The following is a 14,623-nucleotide window of genomic DNA, read 5'->3' on the forward strand; positions in this document are numbered from 1 at the left end:
AAAGGTGCTGTGGTTTCCCACACATGGCATTCTGTGGCAGATTAGCCAGGGACTCATGGCTTGCTCCTCTGTCTGGTATCTTCCCACATGCTGTGGCTGTAATTTGAGCAGCTCTTGGCTCAGAGAGGGCTAGGAGCCTCTCTCTTGTGTGCTCTGTCGCCAGGCTGTAGCCTTTCTGGGATTCAGCTCTCTTGGTGCTTTTCCCCTTTCTGCCTTGGGCCAGGTGCTACTCTGGCAGCATTTGGCTCTTGTTGCTTGCTGGGTGAGAATAAGGCAAGTTGCCTACCTTCTCATCTGGTTTAAATACTGTCCCAAGGCAATTAATGTCCTTTGGTAACAGAGAAACCTGATAACTGAATCTATAGGATGGGGCACATCCAGACATGGCCAGGAGCACACACAGTTCACAGCTGTGACACAAAGTTAAGGTTTATGTGGACCCCAGGAAGTGTCCAGGTTTGCACACTCACAGGTGCTTAACCCATTGTCTGGCTCAGGGCATGTTTGGGGGTTTGACCCTTCAGCAAAGTGCTGTAGAAAGATGGCATGGAAAGAAGTGTGGGGGGCTAGTTAAGCCTGCTTCTGCAAGTACAGGTTGTGGCAGGCCCTGGAGATTGAGTCAACACGATGCTAGGCACAAGACCATCCCAGGGACTGGGGATCTTTGAGGAGACTTTGCCCTCTTAAAGGAGCCCTTGCAGCCTGTGCCAGATCACCATCCTACTTTGCTTTGCATGCTGCAGAAATGTCCTGGGAGTTTGGCAGAGTTTGAAGTGTAGACCTGCTGTATCTTGATCAGGAGTCCTTCTGCATCACACAGGCACTATAAAATCCCTGCCAGTGCAGGCAAGGTTGAGATTAAACACAAATGAAGAGCTACACTCAGAACAGTCAAAGGAGGTAGAAATGCTTGCAAAGGAAAGCAGGTGGAGGGCTGAGAGTTGTACTCAGAGGGGTGCTCCCTGCTCAGTGCCCTCCCAGCATGACTGACCAGAGAGGTAACTTCTGGCTGCCCTCTCAGATGTGTTTTTCTAACGGAGTGTGTGAACTTTCATAAATCACCTCCTTCCTGGAGCCCTTTGGGGAGAGTCAATCCTTTCTTCTAACCTACTCAGGGGGTACTTTGCCTCACCTTCTGGGTGAAAAAACCCCAACCAAAAAGTGAGATCCTATACAGGGTTCTGCTCAAAATCTGTAACTAAATTTTAAAGGCATAGCCTAAAGCCACCACAGCATGCTTAAATGATTGATATGTTATCTGAAATCCTATTCATCCATCTCACCAAACTCCTCTTGGGTTGTGACAGCTTATGACAGACTTTCAAGCCAGACAGAGAGGTTGTGCAGCTCTTGTCTGAGGGAAGCTAGCACCTCAAGTAATAGGTTGCAAGTGTTTGACCTCATTAGGCAGGAGATGGAGAAGAAAAAGGGGAAGATGAAAAACAAATTATATGGTCTTCCAAAGCCATTTTCACAAGGCTGTGTGTTTTTCATTTCAGCAGGAGTCCTGACTTCTGCTCCAGAGACAAAAAGAGGCATCAGCTCCACAGCACTTAGGGAGAGTTTGACAACAGCATGTGAGTACATGGTGTACCTCCTTTGCTTCGTGGAGCTGTAATAAGGGCACAATGGGCACTGCAAAGAGCAAACACGGCACCAACTTAGTAAGTGCTGAGTTACAAATCTACAGTGACCTGCAGTATCAGTCAAGGAGTGACAGGACAAGGGGCAATGGGCACAAAGTGGAGCACAGGAGATTCCATGGCAACAGAAGGAAAACAATTCCTCACTTTGAGGGTGGCAGAGCACTGGAGCAAGCTGCGCAGATTGGTAGTGGAATCTCCATCACTGAAGGCATTCAAAACTCACCTGGACATGTTCCTCTGTAATTTACTCTGCTCTAGCAGGAGAGTTGGATTAGCTGATCTCCAGAGGTCACTTCCACCCCTACCATTCTATGATGCTGTGAAGTACAGCAGCAGGTACTCAGCTCTGCAGGGTCCTCAGCTTGTGATGTCTTTGCCTAGAGCATCAGCTCTGTAGTGCTGCTTATTGTCAGCTGCTAGCTGAGAGTCCCCACATTGCCATGCAAAAATGGTTACTAACCACAGAAGAGTCATGGCCAAGCAGAGGCCAAAAGTTGGGCAGTATAATCTGTACCAGCTTCTCAGCACTTCATAGAAGTTACAAGGTAAAGGCTTGAGCATTCTAAGACATCAGGGATTTGCACCAGCAGGAGAGGGACAAAAAAACTCCTTAGAGTATCCTGGGTTTATTAGACAGCTTTATTTTCATAATATTAAAATTGAAAGAGTTGCTAGGCAAATGTAGTAACTAATCAGGGTAGTTTATAGGCAAAATAAATTACTGAAGAAGCAGCAATGAAACTGAGATAATGTGGGGCAATAAAGGCTGGCTAATAGGACATTGAAAGGCACACTCATTAAAGATCAATAAGTCAATAAAAAACTCCATAGGGGTGGACATTTTTTCACACATCTTTCCCTTTGGAAAACCTCTACTCAGCAGCAGAAAGCCAGAAGTTGCTTCCCTGCAGCTGTGCCTGCCTGGCCACCAGCTGAGGTATGGCCTTGAGGGGTCCTCAGTCCATCAGCTGTAGCTGAGGGCAATTTCAGGGCACACGGGCACTGGTGTGCCCGCTGATGCATACCACAGAGTGTCCTTGTAGCCTCCCAGGGCCATGGAGCTTCCACAGCAATCCTCAGAGGCTCTAACAGAAGCCATTATGTAAATAACAACAATTAGTGCTCATCAGCATGCCGCACAGAGCACGGTGCTAAGTGTCCTCCTTCTTCTATGTAAATTTTTACAGGCCAGATCTACTCTGTGCATTCCCCTAAAATCCAACACTTCATAAGCAAGGAGGAAAAAAGAACTGACTGTGGCCGAGTGCCCTAAAATTGGTAGAGCTTTCTAATATATATATAGAGTGAGTTATCTATATAAAGATATCTGAATAGAATAGACCAGACCAGACCAGACCAGGTTGGAAAAGACCTTCAAGATCATCATGTCCAACCTATCGTCCAACACCATCTAATCAACTAACCCATGGCACCAAGCACCCCATCAAGTCTCCTCCTGAACACCTCCAGTGATGGTGACTCCACCACCTCCCCAGGCAGCCCATTCCAATGGGCAATCACTCTCTCTGTCTAAAACTTCCTCCTAACCTCAAGCCTAAACCTCCCCTGGCACAGCCTGAGACTGTGTCCTCTTGTTCTGGTGCTGGGTGCCTGGGAGAAGAGACCAACCTCTGTCTGTCTACAACCTCCCTTCAGGTAGCTGTAGAGAGCAATAAGGCCACCCCTGAGTCTCCTCTTCTCCAGGCTAAGCAACCCCAGCTCCCTCAGCCTCTCCTCACAGGGCTGTGCTCCAAACCCCTTCCCAGCTTTGTTGCCCTTCTCTGGACACGCTCCAGCAATTCAACATTCTTCCTAAACTGAGGAGCCCAGAACTGGACACTGTACTTGAGGTGTGGCCTAACCAGTGCAGAGTACAGTCAGAATCAGCATCCCATAAGAAAGATATTTGTCTGTCTGTCTGTCTCTCTCTGCCTACTCCTTTTCATCATTTTAACAGTGGATTTCTCTCTCGGACTTCCGGGTCACCCATTACACTGGAGACTTACAGCTCTCTCTCTTGTCATCAGAGGAAAGTAAAGGGTGTAAACTAGCCACAGCTGAGGCAGATAAAGCAGTCAGGTCCAGGCTTGTAAGATTACTGAAGGATATTATTTCTCTTTGTACAGATTTGAAGAGTTTCAGCACTGAATCCCTGCAGAGCCTCAAGAATGCCACACGCTCCCCCGAGAACTCAACCCCGCTGCCTCGTAAGTGCCATGGCAGCTCTGGAAAGGCTGTGCCCATGGGCTAGCCACATATTTTAGCTGCTGTTTCAGAAGATGTGAACGTGGAGATGGGTAGGAAAAAACCAGCACTATATCCTTAGGCAGCACTGATCTTAAACATAGGTAGCTTAGCTGTATTAGGAGAGGCAGAGAATCTGTCTACAAAGGGATGACATGGTATTTGTGGGTCAGACACAGCACTTGACAGAGGAGACTGAGGTTTCACTCAGTCATGGCAGAGTCAGACTCTGTGTTGCTACTAAGCCACTTAATATCTTTAGCTTTTTCATTACCATCAAAGAGGTAAAAAGCTTAACCTTCTCCCAGACTACTGTGCAGCATACTGCTGGCTTGCTGGAAGATCTTAAGAGGTGTTTGCTAATAGTCTGTCTTTCCTCTAATATTCTTTGATTTCATACATATTTAGCACTGTAGTTCAAAACTGGAGATGTCTTGCCAAGTGATTCTGGAATTTGCTTTCCACCTAGGTGAAGCCTTCTTTTAAAGTAAGACAAAAAACTCACTGAAAATGTTCTGTGCCTGTGTCTTTTTAGGTGATTTGTCCTTCAGCATCACAGAGCAGCCAGTTTCAGTTACCAGAGAGAAAGATTTCTTCACCACCAGCAGCCTGCTCAATAGCACTGGTGAGACTTTACCCTACAAACCCTCTTCTTCCACCCAGTGCAGTCAGCAAGGAAGACTGAGAATGAAGCTTGGAGCATCATGTGCATTTGACCAGGGGAGCTCAAAAAAGGGAAAAGCAGATGAAAGGAGGAGTCATGGCTTCCCTGTCCCTCCATCACAGCTTGTCACAAGCTTTTGACATTGCTGCCATCTGCAAGCAGTGCCCTGATGCACGTTTTCCTCCAGCAACAAAGTTTGGCTGGTTCCAGCCCTGTGCCCCAGGGGCCACACGTGGCTCATGCAGCATGGTGGGCTTGGCACCTGGCCACAGTGGTGGCTGCCGGTCTAAGATCCAGGCTGGGTGACATACCAGTACCACTAACCTTCAAAGGGAAGTGGTACCACTCAGTGACTCATGCTCCAGCCCTCTCTGGCACCTGACCCGCTGCTGTACCCTCCACACAGCATGAAGTAGGAACATGCTTCTCCTTCCTCCTTGGACTCAACACCTCGAGGCACCTCTTCCAGCCACCAGCACCCCAAAGGGTGGCTCTGCAGCAAGGGGCAGTAGGTAGGAAAGGTCAGGCAGGGTGAGGTGGGGGACTTGCCCTGCCAAAAAGAGCCCACCCCAAAAGGCAGCTGCACCCTTAGCTAGATGTTTCAGCAGGGTTCAGTGTCAGCAGCATGAAAAATAAGTGGGAAGGAGGGCTGGGGAGGGCAGCTGTTCCCATCTGTACCATGACATGCTCCCTTTTGTCAGAGAAACTCACAGGGACCAGAGCAAACCAACAGGTTTGGGGTCAAATACTTCCTGGGCTGTGCCTGAATAGACTTGTCATGAACCAATGGGCAGCTGAAATCAGCCCACAAACCCAGTCAGAGCCAAAGTGGGTCTGTAACTTAGGGCTGCAGTGCACAGAGTTTGGGGTCCTCAGCTTGGGAACCTGGGGCTTGTTTTTCACCAGCACTGTACTGGGAGGGAGCAGAGAGCCAAAGGCAGCAAGCTCAGGCTCCCCTCCTCTCTGCGCACCTTCAGTGAGCTGTCTCCTGTGTCCCTTCCAGGTGGCTTGTGGAACATGGAAGGCAGTCACTTCCCCTGGCCAGCTGTGGTAGCCATCCTGCTCCTCCTCTGCAGCTTTCTAATAGTTCTAGGCATCAGGAAATGGTGTCAGTACCAGAAAGAGATGTAAGTACAGGGAGGGGGATGAAAGGGGTGGAAAGGTGGCACAGAGGACACCACAAATTTCAACCCAGCTGTTTGGAGTTTTGCATTTGCAGCTGTGACTGCCCATGGTGCAAGAGGCCTTTAAATGCATGGATTACTGATGTCACTTTTCCTCTGACAGCAGTATGGCATGTGGGGTATTCTCAGTCCTTGCATCTGTTCTGTGGCTGATCTCTAAAACAAACTTTAACAAAAGAGCTGTGGTGCAGCTTCAGGGTGGGATGGAAGAGTACAAGCCAGCTGTATCCCCCAGGGCCCCACACACACTTCTATCAGCCTGCCTGCTTTTGCTCTCTCCTTTTGCATGGTTACTTGAGGACATGTTTTAATGAAATTGTACTTCTAGGGCAACTCTATTTGAGTTGTGAATAATATATGTGAAAGTAGGCTACCTGGGAACTTAACCCCAGCCAGAGAAGCATCAAGTTTATAACTATTACCAAAGTTTAATGCCCCACTAAAGCACCTGGAGATCTAGTGATGGAGGCAGTGGCTAGGAGCCAAATATCTTCACTCTTACCAACATTGCTAAAACATTTGAAAATTCATGGTGGTGATGAATCTTTTGTGGTGCCAGAAAACCCTTTGGAGACATGACTACAAATCATGTACCTCCAAGGTAAAAATGGGGTTGATTTGTTTCACTGATTTGGGACAGGGCTTTTCTCTACCTTGGCCTATAAATTGCCCCCCAAAAGAAAGTTACAAGAGAGAGCCCTGTGAGGAAGAGAGCTCTGCCAGGATTTTGAGTGGCTCACTGGGGTGCTGGTTTTGGGCTATGCCTTTAAACATTTTTCACAGATACTGCACAGAAAGTAGTCACATGTGAATAAATCACTATTGGGTGTGAAAAGGAAAATAATGATAGTTCTAAACAATCCCTTTGGAAAGATGACAGACTTAAGCTTAAGTAATGTAAACAATTTCTCTCTCTTCTTGCTTCCTCAGGCTAGGAGATGCTAACTTGCTTCTGCTTGACCTTGGCTGCACTGCTTTGGTTGTGACTGGCATTAACTTCTCTGCTTCTGTCTCTTGTCCCTTTTGTACAGGGAGGAAGAGGGAGGCAGGGAGGGAGAAGCTGGTAGCTTCCCCTGCTCCTTGGCCAGGGAGGTTCTTGTGCTGTTTATTAATTGTAGATCTCTGTAAATATTGTAACTGCTGTATATTGTGTACATATTCATTACACTCCAGTGTGGGCTGTAGTTCTGCCTGTAAATACAGCTTTCATTTGCTTTCAGCTGAGCTGGTCTGGCAAATTTAATGTTGGGGGGGTGGGAATTTTCAACCCACCACAAGTGGGACAGTGACCTGTTCTTTTATAGCATGAATAAAGTAAAACTGAGGTGGGAGCTGAGAAAGCCACATGAACACCAGAAGATGCTCTGGGGCTGCTGGACAGAAGCAGGGGCATGGCAGTGTGCAAAAGCAAGCATCAGGGGCTCTTACCCTGACTCAGAGTCCACGTGCCTCTTCTTGCAAACGTTTCACAGCAGCCTTTATAAGCTTTTTGTCATGGCACTTTTTTTTCTCTTCTATTTCAGTATGAACAGACCTCCACCTTTCAAGCCACCACCACCCCCCATAAAGTATGCCTCCATGGTGGAGTCTGACGGGACTGCCCCATCCTGCCATGAACTGGAGAACCTGTGACATGCCTGCACCCCTTGTGGAGTAAAGTGGCTGACTGATAGTGAAAAGGTTCTGTCTTGAAAACAGTGATTACAGGAGCTGTCAGCTGGGCAGGGGAAAATCCAAGGAAATTCAGTAAGGGCAAGTATAAATAAGTACAGGTTTGGGGCTGACCTGCTGGGGAGCAGCTCTGGGGGAAAGAAGCTGGGAGTGCTGGTCAACAACAGGATGACCATAAACTAGCAATGTGCCCTTGTGGCCACGAAGGCCAAGGGCATCCTGGGGTGCATCAAGAAGAATGGGGCCAGGAGGTCGAGGGAGGTTCTTCTCTCCTTCTACTCCACCCCAGTGAGGCCACATCTAGAGTATTGTGTCCAGTTTAGGACTCCCTTGTTCAAGCAGGGCAGGGACTTGCTGGAGAGGGTACAGCAAAGGGCTACAAAGATGATGAGGGGATTGGAACATCTCTTATAAGAGGAAAGACTGAGAGAATTTGGGCTTACCAGTGCGGAAAGGAGAGGACTGAGGGCAGATCTCATCAATGCTGATGAATAATTAAGGGATGGGTGTCAGGAGAACAGGACCAGGTTTATTTCAGTGGTGCCCATGACAGGACAAGTGGTAACAGGCACAAACTTGAACATGGGAAGCTCCATCTAAACAGAAGGAGGAGCATCTTTAATTTAAGGATGACAGGGCCCTGGAACAAGCTGCCCAGAGAGGTGGTGGAGCCTCCATCTCTGGAGACAGTCCAAACCCACCTGGATGTGTCCCCGTGTGACCTTCTCTATGTGAACATGACTTGGCAGTAGGGCTGGAATCAATGAGCTCCAGAGTTCTCTTCTAACCCCTACCATCCTGTGATGCTGAGATACCCAGGCTTATCTCTGCAGAACAGCAAACACTTGCCTTCCTACACAACCATACAGACCTTGCAGGCATGGGGAGCTCACCATTCATTTGAGTACTTCTGGTCTGGGTGGGTTTGCAGAAGCAAAGCAGTTTACTTTTGGTCACACTGTCAGTCACCACAAAGCAAGGCAGCTTTTTGTTCTTAAAATCAGAAACCAAAAAGCTGGGCAGCTACATTGCAAGGGCTGTGGAGAGCTGAGGCTCCCTCCCTGGCCAGTGGATGGGGATGAGTGACTGCAGCACCCTCTGTAGGAGTGGTTATTGTACCATCTTGGGTATGGGAATGACCCGGGCTGGGTCAGGTCAGAGATGGTCCCTCTGGCAGGAGTGGTCTGCAGGTGCTCAGGATGCTCCAGCCTTGGTGGTTACCGCGGTCCCCACTGTTCCCACTGCTGCCTGGGAATGGGGCAGGCCGCATGGACAGCGGGGAGAGTCCCTGCCGCACAAGGGTGCTGCTGCTGCTTCCATAGCTCTGGATCAGCAATACAAAGGCCTGCGGGTGGCTCCTGCCTGGCTGAGGAGCATCTCTAGCCTCTCCGGGGGTTCTTCCTTACACCCCGGCCGGGGACAGACGGCCGGGAAGGGCGGGCGGGCAGCAGGGGGCGCCACAGCACCGCCAGCGGGCGAGGCGTCCCGCCCAGCGTGGGACGTGCTGTAGGGGAGGAGCAGAAGGGGCGCTGCGGGGCCGCTCCCACGCCTGCTCCCGGCACACCCGGGCTGCGGGATCGGGACAAGGCGAGTGCCAGCCAGCCCCTGCCAGCCCCAGGCAGGGGCAACATCAGTGCGGGACCTTGGCGGAGGAAGAGGGAGAGCCACCCCCACCTGCCAGCCTACCTTTCCAGCCCCCTGCAGCTCGGGCGGATGCTGGACTGCTGCTGCTCCTCACGGGATAACACCCAGTCACTCAGGAGCAAAGGTCACCCCCACTTTAATGTAAAGAGGAAACAGCCCTTGTGTTGGCATCCAGCCTCTCAAGCCATCACCTCTGGCATCGGCTGACTCAGTGTGTAAGCTTAAATCATGCAGCCTGGACTTGGGCTCTGTCAACCCTGCAATAACCTGGCCCAGATGAAGTTGCCATATGCTTGGAGGTGGCTGCAGGAGCATCAGATAAAAGCTTTTCCGTAACAGTAAAGTGTTCCAAACGTTAAAGATTATTAAGCAGAGCCTTGAGTGTTACCTTGTTAAATGCAAATACATGGCACAGTAGAACCTGTAAAGCACAGCTGAGCCAGCCTAGGGTCACACAGCACCAGTGTGATACTGTGAAATTAACCCAGTCTGCTGCCTTTCCTACGGGCACTCTGCAGCTGTGCAAGCAGCTCAGCTTTTAAAAGCCAACCAGCAATGTGTTTTCCTGCAGAAGTGGTTTTCACCTGCTTCTGGGAAGTACAAATATTGGGGAGTGGGAAGAAGGATAAAAGCCAGACATTGGTTTCAGTATTTACTTTCAGTGACTAATGTGCCTGGTGCAGTCAGGGGCAAGGCCTGGGGGCTTCAGTGGGAGTGAGAGACTTGCCCGGCACTCTGCAGCTCCAGTTCCTGCTGGCTGCATCCAGGCTGTGCTGCGCTGCTCACCAAGAGCAGGGGAAAGGCTGCTAGCCCCAAACCTTTCAGGGGCAGGTGGACATCTCCAGCCTCTGCCTTTCTGAAAGCAGAAGGGACAGCTGTGAGTTTAAAGGATGCCCTGGCCCATGCCAGCCTGGCAACCATCCCACCAAGCCTTGCTCCTCCTGGAGTATTATCCTTTGTTTCCCTCTGAATCACACGTTTTTGAAACAGCATTGCAGTGGCTTTTGTTACGAGGTACCTTTGCTCCTGCTAATTAATTAAGCTTGGCTTGTTTATTTAAGCAGCACTACCACAGCTTGCAGGGTGTGCTGCAGTCATTGCAGTGCAGATGACTCTGGAAACTTGGGCTGGCTGGCTCATCCCAGGGCTGGAGTCAATCGACAGTTGCAGATGACTGGCTTTACCGCCTGGGACTTCATGGGGAAACGCCCATGTTAGGATGGATCCAGAGAGTTTTCTCTTTGAGGGAGATGTTTTCCTCCTTGCATTCCTCATTGTTGAAAGCCCTGTGACGTGCTCTGGCTTTGGTTTAATGGGTATGTTTGGCTTAAAAAGCTGTGTACAGAAATTATACCTGCTAACCACAACAGGGAATTAGTTAAAATGACTAAATTGAAACTATTCAAATCATTAAATCCAGTCTTTGCTGGATTTAAAGCCATTACTTATCAGAGCAGGCAAAGATTAGCAAGGCCTGCATGCACTGAAACTCCAGAAGCAGCAGTATTTCATTTATTGTTCATGTTAGTAGGTAATTCTTCCCGACTCTGCACTTAACTCTGAGCAATAACCCCAGTGGAAAGGTTCTTAAAAGCTCTGCAGAGGGATGATGACTGCATAACCCTGTCCAAAGAGATGTTAATGGAAATAATGTAAAATCATATTGTATTTTAAATGACTGCTTAGGGACAGGACAAAGTCTGAGGAAGTCCCCAGCAAAGAGTATTTGATTTCAGGAACCAGCATATTGCCATTAAAACTCCTCTTCCATCTGTTTTCTAGCAGAGGCTATTCCATCTCTCCTGTCTAGGAGAGATGTTTCCCAGCATATGCTGTGTCATCTCATGTCTCCTTACCAGGCTGATGCAGTAAGAATTTTAATTGGGGGGAGGATGGAGAGGGGGAAAAGTATCTGCTTGCCCCTTGGCTCCTCTCCAAATAGGAAGACTGCCAAATTAGCTCTGGAATCCTACACAGTTTGAAACACCCTCATGTGGTGTAAATGAGGTATTGAATAGCTCACTGCTGCCAGATAAAGACTCTAAGGTGTCAGGGCCTGTCTTTAAAAAACAATGAGCAAACAAAGGCAGGAGAGAAGCAGGTAAAAAGTTGGCACAGATGGACACCAAGGCTGAAGAGTGGACAGGGAGAGGGAGGACATCAATATTAGTGAGGGTACATTCTGTTGTATGATAGACATCCAAGTGTTTGCAGTGGGCTTGGGAAAGGCAAAAAATGCTGTGATAGTCACACTGTATGTCTGCCTTGCTGTAAAATGAACACTGCTCTTTGGTCTACTGCACTTGAAGCTGAGCTTTAAGTGCGGTGATGTCTGCAGAGCTTTGTGATTGAGTGTGTTTGATGGTTTTAAATGTTAAATAATTCCATTACAGTCAGAGGGAAAATGGTAATGAACAGCTTGGAAGAGTCTGAGTATACTTGCATGAAATGTTGAGCAATTAGCTTCTCTCTGGGAGAGTGAATCCTGCAGTTCTCATCAGTAGCAAAGTGACCTTTAAAATATGCAGATGGCACAGAAGTCGTTTCAATAGCCTGTTTGATCTGTTGTCTGCTGATAAACTGCATGTAAGGGCTTGGAACTCAAATGGAAGTGTAGATTTTGTTCTGAAATGGATAATTTTGAAAACATGAACAGGAAGCCTTTTAACAGTAGAAACATTACCAGAGCACTCCACTTGGCGAGGAGGAGGCAGCACTTGATGTTATCAACTTGTTTTCAGTTGCTTTAAAGCACCTTTTAAAGTTCATTGCTTTATATTCTGTCTATGGCAGCCCCAAAAGCCTCTTGTTAAAACAGAAATAAAACACATTTGTGTATTTGGAACTGGGTAACAGCAAACAACATGCTGCTTAAATAGCATCAGTCTGATCTGCACTGCTTGTCTTCTGGTTGTGTGTTTCAGAAGAGGAGGGCGAGGGCTGTGGGAGTGGGATCTGAGCGGCTAGATTGGGCTGCCTGCGACGTTGTGCACCCAGGCACAAGAGAGCAGCTGAGCTCTTCAGTAAATCCACAGCATCTCCATGGCTGTAAAATCCATGGAGAAAATGGATAGTAAAGTGTGAGTCAGGATCCTCACTGCTGAAACACAACTCATATGTGAGTGCTCCAGAAATGTGGGAAAACAAAACAACCTATTGACCTTGATGTAGACATGGGAAGAAAAAAAAGGAGTTGCTAGTGTGATGTTCTTTCTGTCTGCTTGGGCATTCATTTCTGCAGCCACTTAAACACACACTTGAAGTGAAGCACTGGAGCAGTCTCATGGGACAAGACTCCAGATCACTTGTGAGTGTAGACTGCAGAAATAAACCTGTATATTAATGCACATTTGTTCCCTCTGGCCATGGCAGTTAATGTTCAACATTGCAGGGTTTAGCACCAAACACAATTACAGAGCTCTTTGGAGATGGTAGAGGCTGAGGTTTGGGGGAAGAACAGGCAATTTAATGCTTTTCTTTGCTAGAAAAATACAGGCAGGGTTCTGCTTCAGTTACTCTACGTGGCATCTGATGCTCACCAGCTGGCACCTCACCCTGCAGTGCTGAATGGATGCACCTCCTCCTCCTTTCATCACTCTGGGTTTGAACTGCATATCCTAAGTGTCCTTTGCAGCTTGGAGGTCTAGAAACCATCTCAACCCCAAGAGCCAGGGTGTGCTCACACTGTAGGCCATGGTATGGGACTTGAAGCTGTGAAAAAGTGACAGTGCACTGCGGAGCACTGAGGCACCCCAACCCTGTCACAGCTTCAGTACTGTTAAAAAGTGATAGCAAAGGGTCAGAAACTTTGGGAGGCTGTGAAGGGAGCTGGTTTGAGACCACCCCCAAGTCCAGCTTTAGCCCCCTTCTCCTGATCTGATGGCAGAGCACTACCAAGCCAACATATTCTGGTGGAGGTTACCACTGAAGGTACTTGCGACCAGGCTCCTTTTCCCACACTCCTCCTTGCTCTCCTTCAGGCTCCACTGCCTGTCACACACAGTCCATCTTCTTTGTGTCACCTGAAAGATGAGAGATGCAGGAGAGGGTCTGGTAAGGACACCAACAATCCCATCTGTGTCAGCACTCAGTGCCAAGAGGTTTGGCTTTGGACTACAGCTTTGATGTTTAGAACTGTTTAGAAGGGCTTGTAGCAATAGAACAAGGAGCAATGGTTTGAAACTGAAGCAGAGTAGTAGATCTAGACTGCACATAAGGAGGAAGTTCATTACAGTGATAGTAGTAAAATCCTGGAATAGATTGCCCAGAGATGTGGTTGAGGCTCTGTCCCTGAAGACATTCAAAATCAGACTCAATGTGGCCCTGGGCAGCCTGCTCTCGGAGGTGTCCCTGCTGACTGCATGGGAGTTGGACAAGATGACTTCTGAAGGTCCTTTCCAACCCAATGCAATCTGTGAACGTTTATAGTTTCACTGGCCACAATGAAACATTGTCCCAAAGACAGAAGGATATCCTCCAGACCACAAAAACACTGGTGAAATGGCCACCACAATAATTGTGGTTGCCAGCCTTATCTAAGGAGCTCACGCACTGGTCTGCTGAGCAACCCCAAGCTGTGACAGTGGGAACATGAAAGTGAAGCAACATGAAGTGATTACACTTCCAGGGATGTGGACCAGTAGTGTCACTCATAGAAAACGCTGGAGCTCCCACAAAATAACGCTGCCTTTGGGTCAAGACATGAATTCCATGTCAAGAGCAACGTTTTATGATCCTATGCCTATGGCCAGCCTGGCTTGCTCCCTCCTACACCAGAGGCAAGTATCCTAGGTTGTGCTGATGGGCAGGGGAGCAGCACTGGGCAGCTGAATGCACATCACACCTGTGTTTGTCCCGGGGAGTGGTGAGTCCCAGGTGAGCAATGCTCTGTGCAAACCTGTTACTGAAATGGCACTGTTTTGAGGACTGTTCAGCATCAAAGCTCTAAAAGCAAAACGCCTTTGTTCCCTTCCTTGAAAAGTAAACTGCAGATTCCTGGAAGGAGGTAAGATTCTGGTTGTACTTACAGATACATTACACTTATTTAAAATAGATAGTACTATTAGCTGGTTTACTCTGTATTACTTCAAAGAGTTTATGAATAATATGCAAACTTTAATAGTTCACATGAAAACTCCTTTTTTTGTGCAAATAGTATTTATTTTAAACTACCACTCGAAAATGTTTCCTTACAGGGAAAACAAGGACCTCATGAAAACTTACTATTTAATATTCAGCCTTTAGTTGCTTGATAGTGAAAAATTCTCTTTCAAAGCAATGGGTTTCTCTCACTACCATAGGATGGAATAGACTCCAGTGTTGTTGATCATCTCTGTCCAGCGTGGGGAGATGCAAATATGTTTGTATGTATTTTTAGGAAAACAGGCGAGATGAGAACTTGCTCATCAAGATTCGTGATAGTGCCATGGAGAGGAAAAAAAAGTACCTCTTAGAGGATCCTTTCGTGTGTCACAGCAAATTCAGAAACAGGTTTTGACAAGATCCTTTCAGCCACAGCTCGGTGCAGGGTGAGGGAGAGCGTGCAGTTATGGGGCTGTGACACAAAGTTG

At 48.0% G+C, this 14,623-nt stretch overlaps 1 protein-coding gene across 15 annotated transcripts in view; it reads left to right on the plus strand.

Moving 5' to 3' along the window:
* CD96 (CD96 molecule) overlaps nucleotides 1-9,418 on the plus strand; it is a 59,506-nt gene extending 50,088 nt beyond the window's left edge. For 11 of the 15 annotated variants that reach the window (XM_068163076.1, XM_068163086.1, XM_068163075.1 and 8 more), the window contains 5 exons: nucleotides 1,500-1,577; nucleotides 3,773-3,853; nucleotides 4,426-4,515; nucleotides 5,558-5,681; nucleotides 7,262-9,418. In XM_068163076.1, coding sequence (XP_068019177.1) covers nucleotides 1,500-1,577; nucleotides 3,773-3,853; nucleotides 4,426-4,515; nucleotides 5,558-5,681; nucleotides 7,262-7,370 — 482 coding nt within the window. In that variant the 3' untranslated portion in view covers nucleotides 7,371-9,418. The remainder of the gene's footprint in view (nucleotides 1-1,499; nucleotides 1,578-3,772; nucleotides 3,854-4,425; nucleotides 4,516-5,557; nucleotides 5,682-7,261) is intronic. The other 4 variants (XM_068163083.1, XM_068163085.1, XM_068163088.1 and 1 more) reach the window with 2 other exon arrangements.
* Nucleotides 9,419-14,623: the final 5,205 nt, after the last annotated feature.

Source organism: Melanerpes formicivorus, unplaced genomic scaffold (genome assembly GCF_026170545.1).
Source record: "Melanerpes formicivorus ecotype bairdi unplaced genomic scaffold, bMelFor1.0.p_v2 SCAF_70, whole genome shotgun sequence".
In the NCBI taxonomy this organism is placed as follows: domain Eukaryota; kingdom Metazoa; phylum Chordata; class Aves; order Piciformes; family Picidae; genus Melanerpes; species Melanerpes formicivorus.